The sequence below is a fragment of the Phocoena sinus genome, chromosome 7, assembly GCF_008692025.1.
Source record: "Phocoena sinus isolate mPhoSin1 chromosome 7, mPhoSin1.pri, whole genome shotgun sequence".
In the NCBI taxonomy this organism is placed as follows: Eukaryota; Metazoa; Chordata; class Mammalia; order Artiodactyla; family Phocoenidae; genus Phocoena; species Phocoena sinus.
Window position 1 is genome coordinate 109,257,826 of NC_045769.1, and position 14,041 is coordinate 109,271,866.

The 14,041-nt window shown below is 61.7% G+C and overlaps 1 protein-coding gene and 1 non-coding gene across 15 annotated transcripts in view; one reads left to right on the top strand and one right to left on the bottom strand.

Moving 5' to 3' along the window:
• The window catches only part of BIN1 (bridging integrator 1), a 55,291-nt gene extending 41,496 nt beyond the window's left edge, over positions 1–13,795 (bottom strand). For 4 of the 14 annotated variants that reach the window (XM_032636978.1, XM_032636976.1, XM_032636973.1 and 1 more), the window contains exon 1: positions 13,585–13,793. In XM_032636978.1, coding sequence (XP_032492869.1) covers positions 13,585–13,668 — 84 coding nt within the window. In that variant the 5' untranslated portion in view covers positions 13,669–13,793. Of the gene's footprint in view, positions 1–13,584 lie in introns of all 14 variants that reach the window. The other 10 variants (XM_032636979.1, XM_032636977.1, XM_032636975.1 and 7 more) reach the window with 6 other exon arrangements.
• On the top strand, positions 7,873–7,945 carry TRNAW-CCA. Its single transcript has one exon. It is a non-coding gene; the product is annotated as a tRNA-Trp (tRNA).
• Positions 13,796–14,041: the final 246 nt, after the last annotated feature.

The window sequence follows — 14,041 nt, forward strand, 5'->3', positions numbered from 1 at the left end:
GCAGGAAATCAGCACACGGTGGACAGGAGCTGGGGCCTCCCCCTGCCAGCCCGGAGACCACAGGGGACAATGCAGGGGCCGCCAGAGGTCTGGGCAGGTCACCACCCAGGGTCCCACCTCTACCCTGAAAGGCGGGAGGTAAGGACCAAGTGAACGCAAAAGGCCCCTCCATCTCTGACTTCCCAGGCTTGGGACAGAGCATCAGCCCTGGAGTCTATCTTGCTAAGGAGGTCTTCAGGGTCTGACCCACGTCCCTCCCTGAGAAGAGCTGAGGCAGTGTGGACACGGAGGGGTAGCAGAGACTCCCCACACCCACCCACAAAAGAGGGCACTGGCCCCCAGAAATCACAGCCAGTGCCAGCTCACTGTCTGGGCCTGCTGCAGACGTTGCTCACAATCACCTGTCCCTTTCCTCCCCCAGGGCCCGCTTTCCAGGAGAAACACAGTTCAACAGTAAGGGAAAGCTGAGCTGGCAGTCAGAGTCACCCACTTCCTTTTTAAAAAAAAAACACAAAATCACAGCAATGTGCCAAAGGAGGAGAGCAGAAAAGAGCGGTGCAGGGCATGGCCTGGGGTGGACGCCCAGCCCCAGACCCCAGGAGGTCGGCTCCTGGCCAGCCCATGCTGCAGCTCTGGACACTTCTGGAGCATCTAAAAGCTGGAAGACACTCCTGCTGCTTACAGGGAGACGGAATAGGGGTTGGGGGAGGCCTAAAAGTGGTGGGAAGGGGTCCACGGTGTCACCTGGCCCCTGCCGGGCCCTCTCTGGGCAACACCTTCCCCTTCCTTCCTCCCACGAGGCCTCACCATCTGGATCCCAAGCTGAACCTGGATGGCTCCACCACTGCTGGGCCAAGGCTGGCCCGGACTTGAGCAGGATGGCCCAACTGGACACACACGGAGGGCATGGGCACAGCTGAACACCCCACGCCCACCAAGGCGCCTCAGTACCCCCACCCCACCCGAGAGCTGGAACCCCAACCTTCAGTGTCCTCGGCTGTGAAATGGAGACACCTCTTCCCCCGTTAAATTCTCACATGCGGGGAAACCGAGGCTCAGAGGGGACAGGTAACTTGCCCAAGGTCAAGCGCTTGGGAGGAGCAGGGCTGGGATTTGAACATGGGCCTTCCACCTGCCACGCTATGTAAGATGCTCCGAGAAGCCTTTTCCATCCCTCGCGCAAATGAGCCTCACAGCCCAACGCAGCGTTAAGTGCCTACTGTGTGAGGGTGTCAGGATCACACATTCACAGCGGGACCAGCCTCCACCACTGAAGACTCGGGTCTAGCAGGGAGGACGGTCATCCCATTGTATGGAGGAGCAAATCGAAATAAGAAGGGTAGAGTAACTGGCCCAAGTCCCCAGTGGAGGGGAGGGGGCAGGAGCTCGGCTCTGGGCTGCAGGATGTGGGTGTGGCCTCTCCTGGTCTCTCACCTCCACCCACAGCGCACACAGTAGGACAGTGTGACCCGACAGTGCACGGACTCAAAGCTGGGATGCAGGAATCAGGTTCTGTCCTGCTGCTGACCATGGGTTTCCCAGGGTGCTGACTCAGCTCTCCCAGGCGGCCCTGCAGCCCTGCACCCACGCTTCGGTGCAGCTTCCACAGTGCAGTACCAGGATGGCCCCCACCTGGTCCACCAGACCCAGGACAGCGCCGCCCCCGAGACCCACAGGAAGGGCCCAGGACCCCCCTTGGCTGTGGCCCCTGCCAAGCCCATGGTCCCCTCCACCAGGAGGCCTGGGTGGCAGGGACACACACACACACACACACACACACACACACACACACACACAACTTATAAACTAGCTCCTGGCTTAGTTCATATTTCAAACAACAATATTTTCATCCTGTCCCAGTTTCAGCAAATGCACCCAATTAATTGTGGATTCTATTTCTCCGTTTAGATCGACTCCACTTGTATTCCTGGCCATTAACTCCTCCTCAAGTCTCCCCTCCCCTCCCCCGCCGTGGGATTCCCCTCCCTCCCCAACTCTGTTTTCAATCTGCACCCAGGTTTCTCTCTACCTGAGGCTCCCCCTGGGAGTCAAGTCAGGACAGTTCCTTCCACATCCGACCCTGACCCTCTGGAGTCCCGTGATTCCTGCATGAAGCCAGGTTCCCCCACCTGCCTGGTGGAGTCATGGGGGATCCCAGGGGCCATGTGGAAAGTCCCAAGGTGGCTCTGCAGGGTCACCTTCTCCTCTAGCAGGCCAGCCCCCCTCCCCCATACACACCACACACACACACACACACACACACACACACACACACACACACCCCGCTCCCCAGGTGTTCGCCCCACAAAGGCAGCCCCCACCCACTGATTTTTTTTCTTTTTTTTTTTTTTTTTTTTTGCGGTACGCGGGCCTCTCACTGCTGTGGCCTCTCCCGTCGCGGAGCACAGGCTCCGGACGCGCAGGCTCAGCGGCCACGGCTCACGGGCCCAGCCGCTCCGCGGCATGTGGGATCTTCCCGGACCGGGGCACGAACCCGTGTCCCCTGCATCGGCAGGCGGATTCTCAACCACTGCGCCACCAGGGAAGCCCCCCACCCACTGATTTTTAATGGAAAACATTTCAGCATTCACATTTGCACTACAATAATCTCTTCCAAGCATCCTCCAACCACCCTCTCCCAGCTCAGGGATGGCGGTGGCAGCTCCCAGGAAAGGCCAACCTGGGGCCAAGTCCAAGACTGGGAGGGAGGAAATCCCAGGGCTTCCTTGAGCTCCAGTGTTCTCATCTGCCAAGTGGAACCATAATCCAGTCCCGCCAACCTCATAGGTCACTGAGAGGAACAAATGAAAAACAGCGAGTGGGAGGGTTCTCAGTAAACCACAAAATGCCACGGAGATGCTAACCCTGACCTCCCCTCCAGAATCATCCAGACCCAGCTGGACCCAGCAGAACTCAGCTCCACCATTATCACTTACAGGAGTCCCGGAGTTCACCTTCCCTCACTGGGAGGGGCATCTCATGCTTCCCAGTTCCTAGGTGGGCAACTGAGGCTCGGTGGCCGAGCCAGGGTTCAACCCACATCTCTCAAGCCCCAGCTCTTTCTGCTGGGCATTGGGTTCCTCGAATGAACGAATGAATGAATGATGGGAGACCCCTCACCTATGTCCCCAGGTCCCTCCCCTCATTAGGCCCCTCAACCCAGCCCACCTGGAACTGTTTGCCCTCCCCCCACCCATTCAATCAAGCTCCGGCTCAGGGGGGCTCTGGCTTCCCTCCTGGGGGAGGCAACACCACCCCTCCCGATTTAGTGTTTTCAGCCTATGCAGGAAAGAAAGGAAGCAAAAATGCACTGCAGTTCAATTTCAAGAATCCAGTCATCAGAACACAAAAGCCAGAATGGTCCCTACCTGCGGGTTCCCAGGGGTTCCCCAAGATGCTCCCTGGAACAGAACCTGTGCGTCCTCCCCACCAGGCACTGACGGCATCACTTCCTCCACCACCACCAGGCACTGGGCACTGATCATGTTCCTTCCTGCTGGGCCCTCTCCACAAGCCCGTGGGCAGGAACTCCCATTCCCGTTTACAGAGGAGGAAATAGGGGTTCAGAGAGGGCGTGACTTGCCCAGGACCCCAGAGCAGGTGGGTGGTCACTGGGGTCATGCTCCCTTCTCTCTGTCCAGGTCTGTCTTTCTCCCGCACTCACCCCAACCTCCTTCCTCCCCTTCCCTTGTTCAATCTCTCTTTGACTCTTGCCCACCTGCCAGGGATCCGGGGCCCAGTTCAGCACCCTCATCCACTCCATCACCCACATCTGGCCCCGAGATAGTTACTGACAGGCTGGAGGACACGACTTGAGAGAGGTGATGCCGTCTCGGAGCAGAGAAGTAGGGGCGGCCACATGGGGCTGGGGTGGGAGCAGCAGAGAGACCCCTCGGGCCAGCTTTCCCTGGGCCAGGTCTGTCCTCAGTGCCCAGCGACGGGACCCGGCTCGCCAGGGCTCCAGCATGTTGGTCGCAGTCCTGGGGAGAGGCCGAGGTGACCAAAAGGTCCAAAGAAAGTAGCAGCAGCTGTCGGAAAAAGGGCTGGCAAGGCGCTCCCGTCACCCCAGCCGCCTTCCGGCCCCACGGCCCCTGCAGAGCTCCTCAAGCACAGGCCTGGGTGGAGCCCTGGACCCCTCACCAGCCAGCCACTGGCCCTGAGACTCACGCACACAATGTTACCTTACTGCCGTGCACTCCTCGCCCTGCAGTCTGCACTCCGAGCCAGCGTTCCCACCAGCTGGCATGACCCCTCGTCCTCTGAGGACCCTCCCCGGCTCTGATCCAAGACCTAGGGGATCCCCCACTTGGCCATCTGGTCTGGCCTCAAAGGGCAGAGCACACTGGGGTGCCTTGAACAGGGGTGAGCTGGCCCACTGACCCCTCCCAGCTGTCCAGCTCGACAGGCTTAGCAGTGTCATCCCCTCCGCAGTGTCACCTTGTGGCCTCAAAACAGAGAGAAGCAGGCTTGCACATACTGGGAGGAGGTACAGGACGTACAGCAGCCTTTCCAGGAAGGCTGTGACCCCAGCCCTGAAGGAGTGGACTCCAGGATGGCAGCCCTGCCCCAGACCCCCCCGTACCTTCCTGGGCACAGCTGGATTCTAACCTAACCCAGGTCACTCCCTCAAGAGGAGATGCCACTTCCTCCAAGCAGTCTTCCCTGACTGCTCAGGCCTGATGGGAGGCTCCTCAGGACCCCAGTGTCCTTCCCCTCACCTCCCCCGAGTGCTGTGATGGGCACTGGGTGTGGGGCTGGGAGCTCCTGGAGGGCAGGGGCCAGCTCTTCTCCTCCCAGTGCCTTCAGCCCTCAGACCTCAGCCCTCTGGCCCACGATGGGCAGGCCACGAAGGAGAGAATGACAAGGGGAAGAAGAGCTAATTCAGCGCCAGAAGTCCAGGCATCTAAAGCGAGGAGCCAGCTCTGACGTCCCTACAAAGGTGCCCTGGGGGCTCCAGGATGGGGGGGCGGGGCTTGCAGGGCCTCTGAGGGCCTGAGAGCCCCAGCTCCACTGGCAGTGACAACAGTGACAAGTCCCTCCCCCCAGCACTGCGGTGGCTGCTGCTGGCTGCCGCCCACTCACTCCCAGCCCCTGGGGCTCAGCCCCCGCCTTACTGCGGCCCTCGCACTGCAGAGGCAGAGATGTCTGCAAGCTCGCCCCCTGTCCACAGAGCAGGGACAGCAGCAGAGACCCAGCCGGTCACCCCAGGCACAGCATGGGGGGGACAGGGCACAAATGTCTACTCCCAGGGGCACCATGGACAGGTCTCAGCACCCAAGGCCGATGCCCACCCTCCACCAGCGCTGTGGCCCCAATCCCACCCCATCTGCCGTGGCACTGGGACCTGGGGTCAGGGACTGGGGCTGAAGGTGAGGTCCAGGAGGCAGAGGGAAGAGGCCCAGCCGAGAGCAAGCCCAAGTGGGTCTGAGGGCAGCAATGAGTCTCAGGTCTAGCAAATCACACAGACCCCCAGGTCAGGGATCCCCGGCACCCCGGTCACCTCAAAGCTTTCTCAGGTCAAAAGAGGACCCCTGCAGACGGCCCAGGCCAACCCTTCTTTGGCATTTGGCCCGAAGCCAAGGAGGGCTCTCCAGCAGGGCCCCAGCCCACTCCTGAGAACTCGAGTGTCTGGGCCCAAGCACTGCAGCCCCAGGCTCAGGGTAGCACCATCAGAGCCCTGAGACATTTTACAGCTGGAGAAGGTTCTAAGCAGCGTTGCCCAGGGGTCCCTCGGAATGGCCTGTGCCAGGGCCGGATGCGCCCCCTGCACCTGACCCCAAGACCTGGGCTCTGATGCCTCCTGTGCTCTCTGGGGGTCTGAAATCCAGCAGCCACACCGCCCTTCCCCCTCCCACCCTACACCCTGAACCCAGGGCCTCCCGGACCTCTGCCAGCCGTCAGCCTGCCTCTACCTGCCTGAAGAATCCAAGCATCCCGTCAACAAGGAAGCACTGAGCACCTACTGTGTGCAGAGCTGGGAGCACCACAGCTACTGCAGCAGGCAGGACCCACCCTTGTGGAGCAGATATTCTAGGGGGCTTGCCCCAGGCCACCACGGGCCTGCTTCAAGCCTGGACCCAGGAGAGCAGCCAACAACACCCCAGCTCCAGGCGGCCAGTCCACAGGGTGGGCAGCAAACTGCCCCAGGGCACTAGGCCCCAGACTTTTAGATTCCACACCAGGAAAATCTTCCCTGTGTGTGTGTGCGTGTGTGTGTGTGTGTGTGCACGCGTGTGTGTGTTTTTTTCAGCCAGTGTGTATGTGTGTGTGTATGTGCGTGCGTGTGTGTGTGTGTGTGTGTTTTGCAGGAAGGGGGGGTGCGGTCAGCATTATGACTATTTCCTCCCCCAAAACATTAAGAAACCACCAGAATTACCATCATTTCATAAAAGAAACACTGTTGCAACAATATGAACAAAAGTAGATACAATCTCAGGATAAAGGGTGTTCCTTTATATTGAGTAAAGCGGATGCAGCTTTCATATTTGGGAAAACACACACACATCACCTCATTTGTCCTCACTTGCAGGTATGAACTCCTGTCCCTAGACTTGCCTCAGGAAATCCCAGGCTGTCCCCTCACCCCAGGGCCCACCAAACACCCCCAAAACAGAAGGGCCACATCCCAAAGTATAAGCTTAGACCCCACGTGGGGACCCAGGGGCAGACAAGCAGCCCCAGATCTAATTTAATGGTGGGGAACATCTTGGGACGAAAATCTGTCAAATGACACCCCGCCCCCCCAGACAGGCCTTCCCTCCGCATCTTATTTGCGTGATCTGGGCCTTCCCCCTGGCCTGAGGGCCTACTCACCAAGGAAGAGGTAGCACCCCAGACAGTGGACCAGGACAGCCCATGGGCAAGTCACACCACTGCTCTGAGCCTCAGTTTCTTCATCTGCTGAATGGGTATCATAATGACCTCCCTGCTTGCAGTGTGGATGAGAATTTTCACCAAGCACCTGGCGCTCAGCAGGTGTGCAACAAACCAGGTTTGATTTTGTTTTGTTTTGTTTTGTTTTGTTTGTGGTACACGGGCCTCTCACTGTTGTGGCCTCTCCCATTGCAGAGCACAGGCTCCGGACGCGCAGGCCCAGCGGCCATGGCTCACGGGCCTAGCCGCTCCGCGGCATGTGGGATCTTCCCGGACCGGGACACGAACCCGCGTCCCCTGCATCGGCAGGCGGACCCTCAACCACTGCGCCACCAGGGAAGCCCCCAAACCAGATTATTCTTAAGTTAATATTTGACAAAGGCTTCCCTTGGGACAGGAAGAGCCTGCCTTTCTCTTCTCAATTCCCCAGCCCTGACCCCTGCCAGCCCTTAGCACTAAGCCAGCTTCGCTGCCCGGTCCAGAACCATGTGGCCTCTTTGGGAAGTGGCAGCCTCTTTGGGGAGGCCCCAGGAGCCCCAGATGCCAGCCAGGTCCCACGAGGCATGCCCCATCCCCGGCACAAGAACCACCAGCCCTGCCCTTCACTTGTGTCCATTTAATCCACACAGCATTCTCTGTGGCTCTCACCCCTGACTTCCGCTGAGGAAACTGAGGCTCAGAGAGGTCAATGTGACCTGCCCAAAGGTAGTAACGTGTGGGAAGGGATTCAAACCCAGCTCCCTAGAGTGTGGCTGCCACCACCCTGAGTTGCTGCTTCATGTGAAAATCTTTTAAGTGGTCCTCCCTGGGATGGGTCATCTTTGGTGTCTCCCTCCTCCTCTTTTACTGGCCCCTCCCACCTCCTATTACATCCTGGGTGAGAGCCCCCGCCCACAAAGAAGCCCTGGTCTGCACTGTCAGTGCCTTCAGCTCTGGTGTCCTTTTCTTTGCATTTTTAATCCCAAAAGGAGACTTGCCAAAAAAGGAGCTTTAGTGACTTCCCTGGTGGTCCAGTGGTTAAGACTCCATGCTTCCAATGCAGGGGGCACAGGTTCGATCCCTGGTCAGGGAGCTAAGATCCCGCATGCCACGCAAAAAAAAAAAAAAGGAGCTTTAGAAAACCACATAGCAGGGTGACATCAAACAGGAAGGCATCATCCCCCAGATGCCCTCTCACCTGGAGCCAGAAGCTTCTGCTCAGCCTCTCCCCAAACCAATCCCTTTCACCATGTGAGCACCCGGCCCTGGAATGCTCAGGAAAGGCTGGTCTGAGCCATCACATTCCACTGAGGAAAACGTGCCCTGCTCTTGTATCTACCTGCCACCAGACTTTTCGTTTCTTGAGTGTCTCCCCCAACGAGACGTCAGTTCCAGGCAGGCAGGGGCTTGGTTTTGCTCAGCCCTACAGAACCAAGATGGTGCCCAGCACACAGTGGGTTTTTCCAGTAAATGAAGAAGCAAACCCCGTGATCACTTTACAGATGGCCAGAGTGAAGCCCAGAGAGGGGGGAACACTTACCCAGGGCCACCGGATTTACGTGCAAATGAGTCCAGTTCCCGCCCCAACCCCGGAACTGTGCGATTCCCTCCCCCGCCACACGCCGCTCCCCTGCACACACACACACAGACACGGGGACACACACACACACACACACACACACACACACACACACACACATCACCCTGGGCTGGGACAACATTACAAACCCTGATCCTTCAAGGGCTCAGCAGGGATTAGCTGTCTGCAGAGGCCTGTAACGGACACTCCAGGGAGAAGGGCTGGGACAAGGGCCTGGCAGGGAGGGAGGTCTCTGGGTCATCGTGCGGCCCTGCTCACTGAGCACTTGCTGTGTGACGGGCAACTGTCCGAGGCCCTACTCTCCACAACGGGCGTTTAAGGGGAACCAGTATTACCCCCACTTCACAAATGAAGCAACTGGGCTCAGGAGGGTCCTGCCATCTGCTCAAGGTCCCGGCTGGTCGGGGGAACCCAGGATCCCCACCTGCTGCCTGCCGAGCCCATGCCCGGGGTCTGTCTCTGACACGCCCCTGGGTAGGACCCAGGGATTCTAGAACCCCATGGCAAAAGCCCAGGCAAGGCCGGGCTAAGGCAGAAAGGGGGGGACAGAAGCACAACTTGGTGAGGGGCGAGCTGGGCAGAGATCGCCTCATCCAGGCGCAAGGGCCTGGGCAATGCCAGAGAGCGAAGGTGAGGAGGGGACACGGCGAGGTCATCTGCGGAAGAAGGAGGGTGAAGAGTTGAGGCCTCAGCCTCTCTGAGTCCACAGGATCCACAGATCCCACCAGCATTCAAGACTTGATCACATCCAACCCAGATCGACGGCCCAGGTACCCCTCTCCGCTCCCGACACACCCCACCCCTTCCCTGGGTGACCAGCGGCTCACTCCCCCACTCCACAGGCACCCTGACCCACAGTTGTTCCCCCCCCCCGCCCCCGGGGAACACCTTCCCCAGGCCCCAGATAGCCCAGTGAGCCGATCTGGGCAAAACAGCCTGCTTTGGGCCCTGCCACAAGCCAGCAGACTCGATGGAGTGGGGTGAGGCCCAGCCCACCCCGGCCCGCCGGGGCCCGGGAAGTCTGGAGGTCACGCTTGCAATCTCCCCACACCCACAGGCCTCAGCCAAACGTCCACTGAGCCCCCGGAAACACCCCACCCAGAGATGACGCCTAGCGCAGGAGCCTTCTCTCCAGTGCCGGCAAGATGAACCATCTACATAAATAACTCGGGTTCAGGGAGAAGCTGATCCGAGCCTGGAGAGGTGCAGAAACACTTGTGTAAGATCAGAGGAAAGAGACACAGCGCAGGGAGGTACAGAGTGACAGAGGCAAAGCCAACATGGGAGGGGACGAGAGAGAGGACACTCAGGGGCGAGACAGACACCCCGATGGGGAGGACAGTGGAAAGTCGGGGCCGAGGAGAGCCACTGCTGACCAGGGCCCAGGACCTCAGAGGCCGTCCAGCAGACCCGGCGGGCTCCCTGCCCCCTGCCTTCTGTGTGGCGTGGCTACTCTCAAGGCCACCGTGAGCATAAGAGCCGGTGGCAAAGGCCTGGCTCCTACTGAGGAGGCCTCCGTGGCTACGGCACGGGAGGCCTTGACCACCCAGATGAGCGTGGCCCCATCATGGCCATGTGTCAGGGTCCTATAGATAACTGCCACTGCACCTTCCCTCTAGGGAGCATCTGCTGTGACACGCCAGCGCTATTGCGTGCACGGACAGCCCCAGGCCCTGCCCCTCGGGGCCAGGCCTCCCCACTCCCAGCAGCGCCGGGCCAGTGGCGGGGTGATGGCGGCGGGGGGCAGACAGTGGGCAGAGCCTCCTCCCCTGCGCCCTCCGTGGGCCCGGCTCCACCAGCACAGGCCGGCCTCTCTCATGCATGCCCCGTGAGGACTACTGGGCAGTGGACCTCGGGCCAAGCAGGCCAAAGCATACCCCCACCTCACCTGTCCCTTCTCCCCAACCGTCCCATCACCCCTGGGACCCAGCCCACCAAGCCCTAATCTTCTCTGTCATCTGACCCAGGCTCCACCCCAACTTGGCTCTGCTCAGCCACCTACTGAGGCCCAAAAATGGACAGAGTCATTTATAGAGGATCCGACAAGCCAAACGCGACGGGAAGATGACCTCATGGTACCTGGGTCCGAAATCCAGGCACATGTTCTGCACCCGAGCACCCTGGGGGCAGCTGGGGGCTGGGAGGTGAGCAGTGACAGTGCCATGCTTGGCTGGCGGACCCCGGGGAGCCCTCCGCTGTGGTCTCACACCCTCTCACACCCTCCTCCTCCAGAGGCCTCAAGACCTTACGACAGTAAGCTCCACGCCGGCCAGGGCCACATACACCCTGCTCCCCGCAGCACCCCGGGCTCAGCCCAGGCTCAGGCACACAGCACAGGTCCAGGCGCAGGCGGGATTCGCTGAACGAGGGAAGGCCAGGGAGCACACGTGGGACAAATCAGCTCACCCAGAGCCTGCGTCAGGGCTCCCAAGCCAAGCCCCCAAACGCCCTTGTTTTTTCGTAACAGTCACTCTGCACCTGCTGGGGCCAGGTGAATGCTGGGTGCCCACACGGATCTGCCCAAGCCCCAGGGAGCACTCAGACCGGTGGTGGATGCTGCCGGGTCAATGGGCAATGCCAGGGCCCAGCGGGGAGTCACTGAGCTGGGGGACAGGAGAGCTGGCTCCACGGGCACCAGCGGGCAAGCTGTCCCACGCCTCACCGTCCCCCTCTGAATCCTGGTGGACAACTGGACAGAGAAGACACGGGGGGAAATCGAGGGTGCAGAAAAGAAGAGGAGAGATGGGGGCCCTTCTTCCTATGCAGATACAACCTAGGCCCTCCACCCAAGCGCCTGCTTGTCTCTGCTCAGGAAATACCCTGCCGTGGCAACAGGACCACTGGAATTGCCCCTTTACTCATAGATTTGACCAAGGCGAGGTGGGGCTGGGTGCCTATGAGACGACTGCCATGTTACACATGGTCCTGAGGGCCACCTGAAGATGCCGAGGAGATAGCCAGGTCAGCGGCACCGAGGCGGCAACGCAGACTCTGAGCCTCCAGAGGGCAGAGGAGAGAGACTGGTGTGGGTCAAGTCATCGGGCTTCCTGGGAGGGGGCTGCAGCTGGGCCAACAGGGGAGGCTACTTTCCCAGACTCGGCCAGGATGCCCGTGGCGCTGCTCTGGCTTCCGCTGGGGAAGATCTCCCAACCAGAGCCCACGGGGCAGAGAACAGCAAGAGCGCTAAGCAACTCCAGTCCCATGAGGCCCAGGCTCGGGCAGGGCCAGCCCTTGGCCAAGGCCAGCATCCACAGCTGACCAGCTGTCCACCAACTGCCCACAGCCACAGAACAGAGGCTAAGGAGGGAGGGGGGGCAGTTCAGTGGGGTCAATGATGACCTCTCGCCATGTACACGGAGGGGATACAGCCCATGCCTACTGCCCCTGAAATTACTGAAAGATGCTGCTGCAGAAACAAGGCAAGTAGGGCAACGGGGACACAGCAAAAGCAAAGGGGAGCCGGGGAAGACTAAGGCGTCACTGGATTGGGGGCAGGGAAACTGCCTCTGCCTTCCCTAGGCTTCCCATTCATCTTCCTCAGCCCCTCGGGGGCAGGAAGCAGGCTTAGACCCAGAGCTGCCTGCTCCAGGCACCTAAATGGATTACCCAGCCGTGGGAGGGGAGCAAGGGCAGAGGCATCTGCCCCTCCCCTCCCCCCAACCTGGGCGACTGAAGCCTTCCCAGCCCCCAGCCAGCTATCTGTGGTACTCTAATCCCTCGTCCCGCCCTGGGGAGGGGAGGAGGACAGCTGGGACAGGCCAGATCTGGAGTCTGGCTGAGGGCCCTTCCCTCTACGCCACCCACCCACCTCCTTAGCCCGGGACCGCAAAGATGAGCTGCAGGACTCGGAGGGAAGCGCGGGGGAAGCTCCAGAGGCCGCCGCCGCTCTCACCCCGACCCCCACCCCCACTGTCACGTGGCTGCATCCTTAGGGAGCCCGCAGGTCTCGGCTGCAAAAGTCATTGTTTATAAACAGCCACAAGCCTGGCGGGGGAAGGCCAGCCGGTCTCCGGGATCGGGCGTCAGAGGGGACAGACCCGGCCAGGGGAGCACTGGGGGGCCACCCTGGCAGCAGCACAGATTCTGTAATCTCAGATTTCAGAGTTGGAGTCGGCAGGGGAAGTGGCGTCAGCAGCTGGCGTGATCCAATTCAATAAACCAGAGGCGGCTAGGGATGGCAAGCCGGGTGGGCGCGGACCCCTGCAGCCCAATCCCGCGTTTCCTGCACAGTCCGAGGGCCACGGGAAGCCCCGGCTGCAAACAGTGGCTCTCCGCGCCGAGGGGTCGGGTTTCCTGCGGGGCCCTCCACACCCCCCGGCGGCTTGCCGCCCCTCCTCCGGGCCGGCTCCCCACCCCGGCCGTGGGCTCCCAAAGCCAGAGCCGCCACCCTCTCTCCCCGCGGCCGGAAACACGAAGCCCCTGCTCCGGCGAGGGCACCTCTCGAGGGGTGCGCAGCTCTCTGCTCCCCGGGAGCCGGGCCGGAGCTTCCAGGCCGCAGGCACCTCTCGGGAAGGGAAACCTGACCCCTCCCTCGGCCCACGGGGACAGAAGGTGGAGCGGCGGGTGGAGAGGAGGGAACGGCGAGCGCAGGAAGCGCTCAGAGGCCTGGAGTTGGCGCGCAAGCACCCGCGAGCGGAGGGGCAGCCTCGGGATTCCCGGAACTAAGCGACCCTGGGGACAAGGGGCAGACCCCCCTCGCCCCAGCGCCGGCCCCGCCCGCAGGGCTCAAGTGGTCCCGGAGGGCTAGGGGCGCCACCTCGCCTCCCAGCCTCTGGGCCTCGGCCTCCAGGGCGGGGTGAGCCTGGACCTCGCGCCCGGAGAAGAGCGGGGACCGCCGCTCCTCTGCAGAGGTGCCGCGAAGATACAAAGCGGCGGCGGTGGGGGGGGGGGGGGGCGGTGAAGGGACAGCTGCGCCCTCTCCTGCACCCCGCCGGGGGTGAGAGGAGACGGAGGACGCGGACGGCAAAGGGCACCCAGAGCGCCGGGGGGCGCAGCCTGTGGACCCCCGAAAGCCCTCGGCAGCGCTCGTCTGGAGGTGACAGCGCCCGGCCCGGGGTCAGGACCAGCCCCCGGCGCGGGGGTGGGGGACAGGTGTCCGGACGGCGCGGCTGCAGGGTCTCGGGCTCGCTCACCTTCTCCTGCGCGCGAGTGAGCTTCTTCTGCACGTTGCTGGCGATCTTCCCGGCCGTCACCCCCTTGCTGCCCATCTCAGCCATTGCGGCTCAGGCTTGCCCGGTGGCTGGCGCCGATCTACCCAGCCCCCAGCCCCGGCCCCCGGCCGCGCGTCCGGCTCGGGCTCCCGCTCCACGCCGCGCACTAGACCGCCGAGCCGACTGGCGGAGGCGGAGCGTGCGCCCGGCAAGCGAGCTAGCGAGCGACACAGGGACCGTGGGAGGGACGGACTGGCGGAGGGAGGGGGAGGGAGGGGGAGGGAGGAGGGGCCGGGCCTCCAGGCGGCGGTCAGCGCCCCCCGCCCGCCCCCTCCGGACAAGACACGGCCTTTTAAAGGGCCACCCGGGCGCCGGAACCGCTCGGCCAGCGAGGAGGGAGCGGCGCCCACCTTCGCCGCGGCTGAGGTGGCGAGCGGGA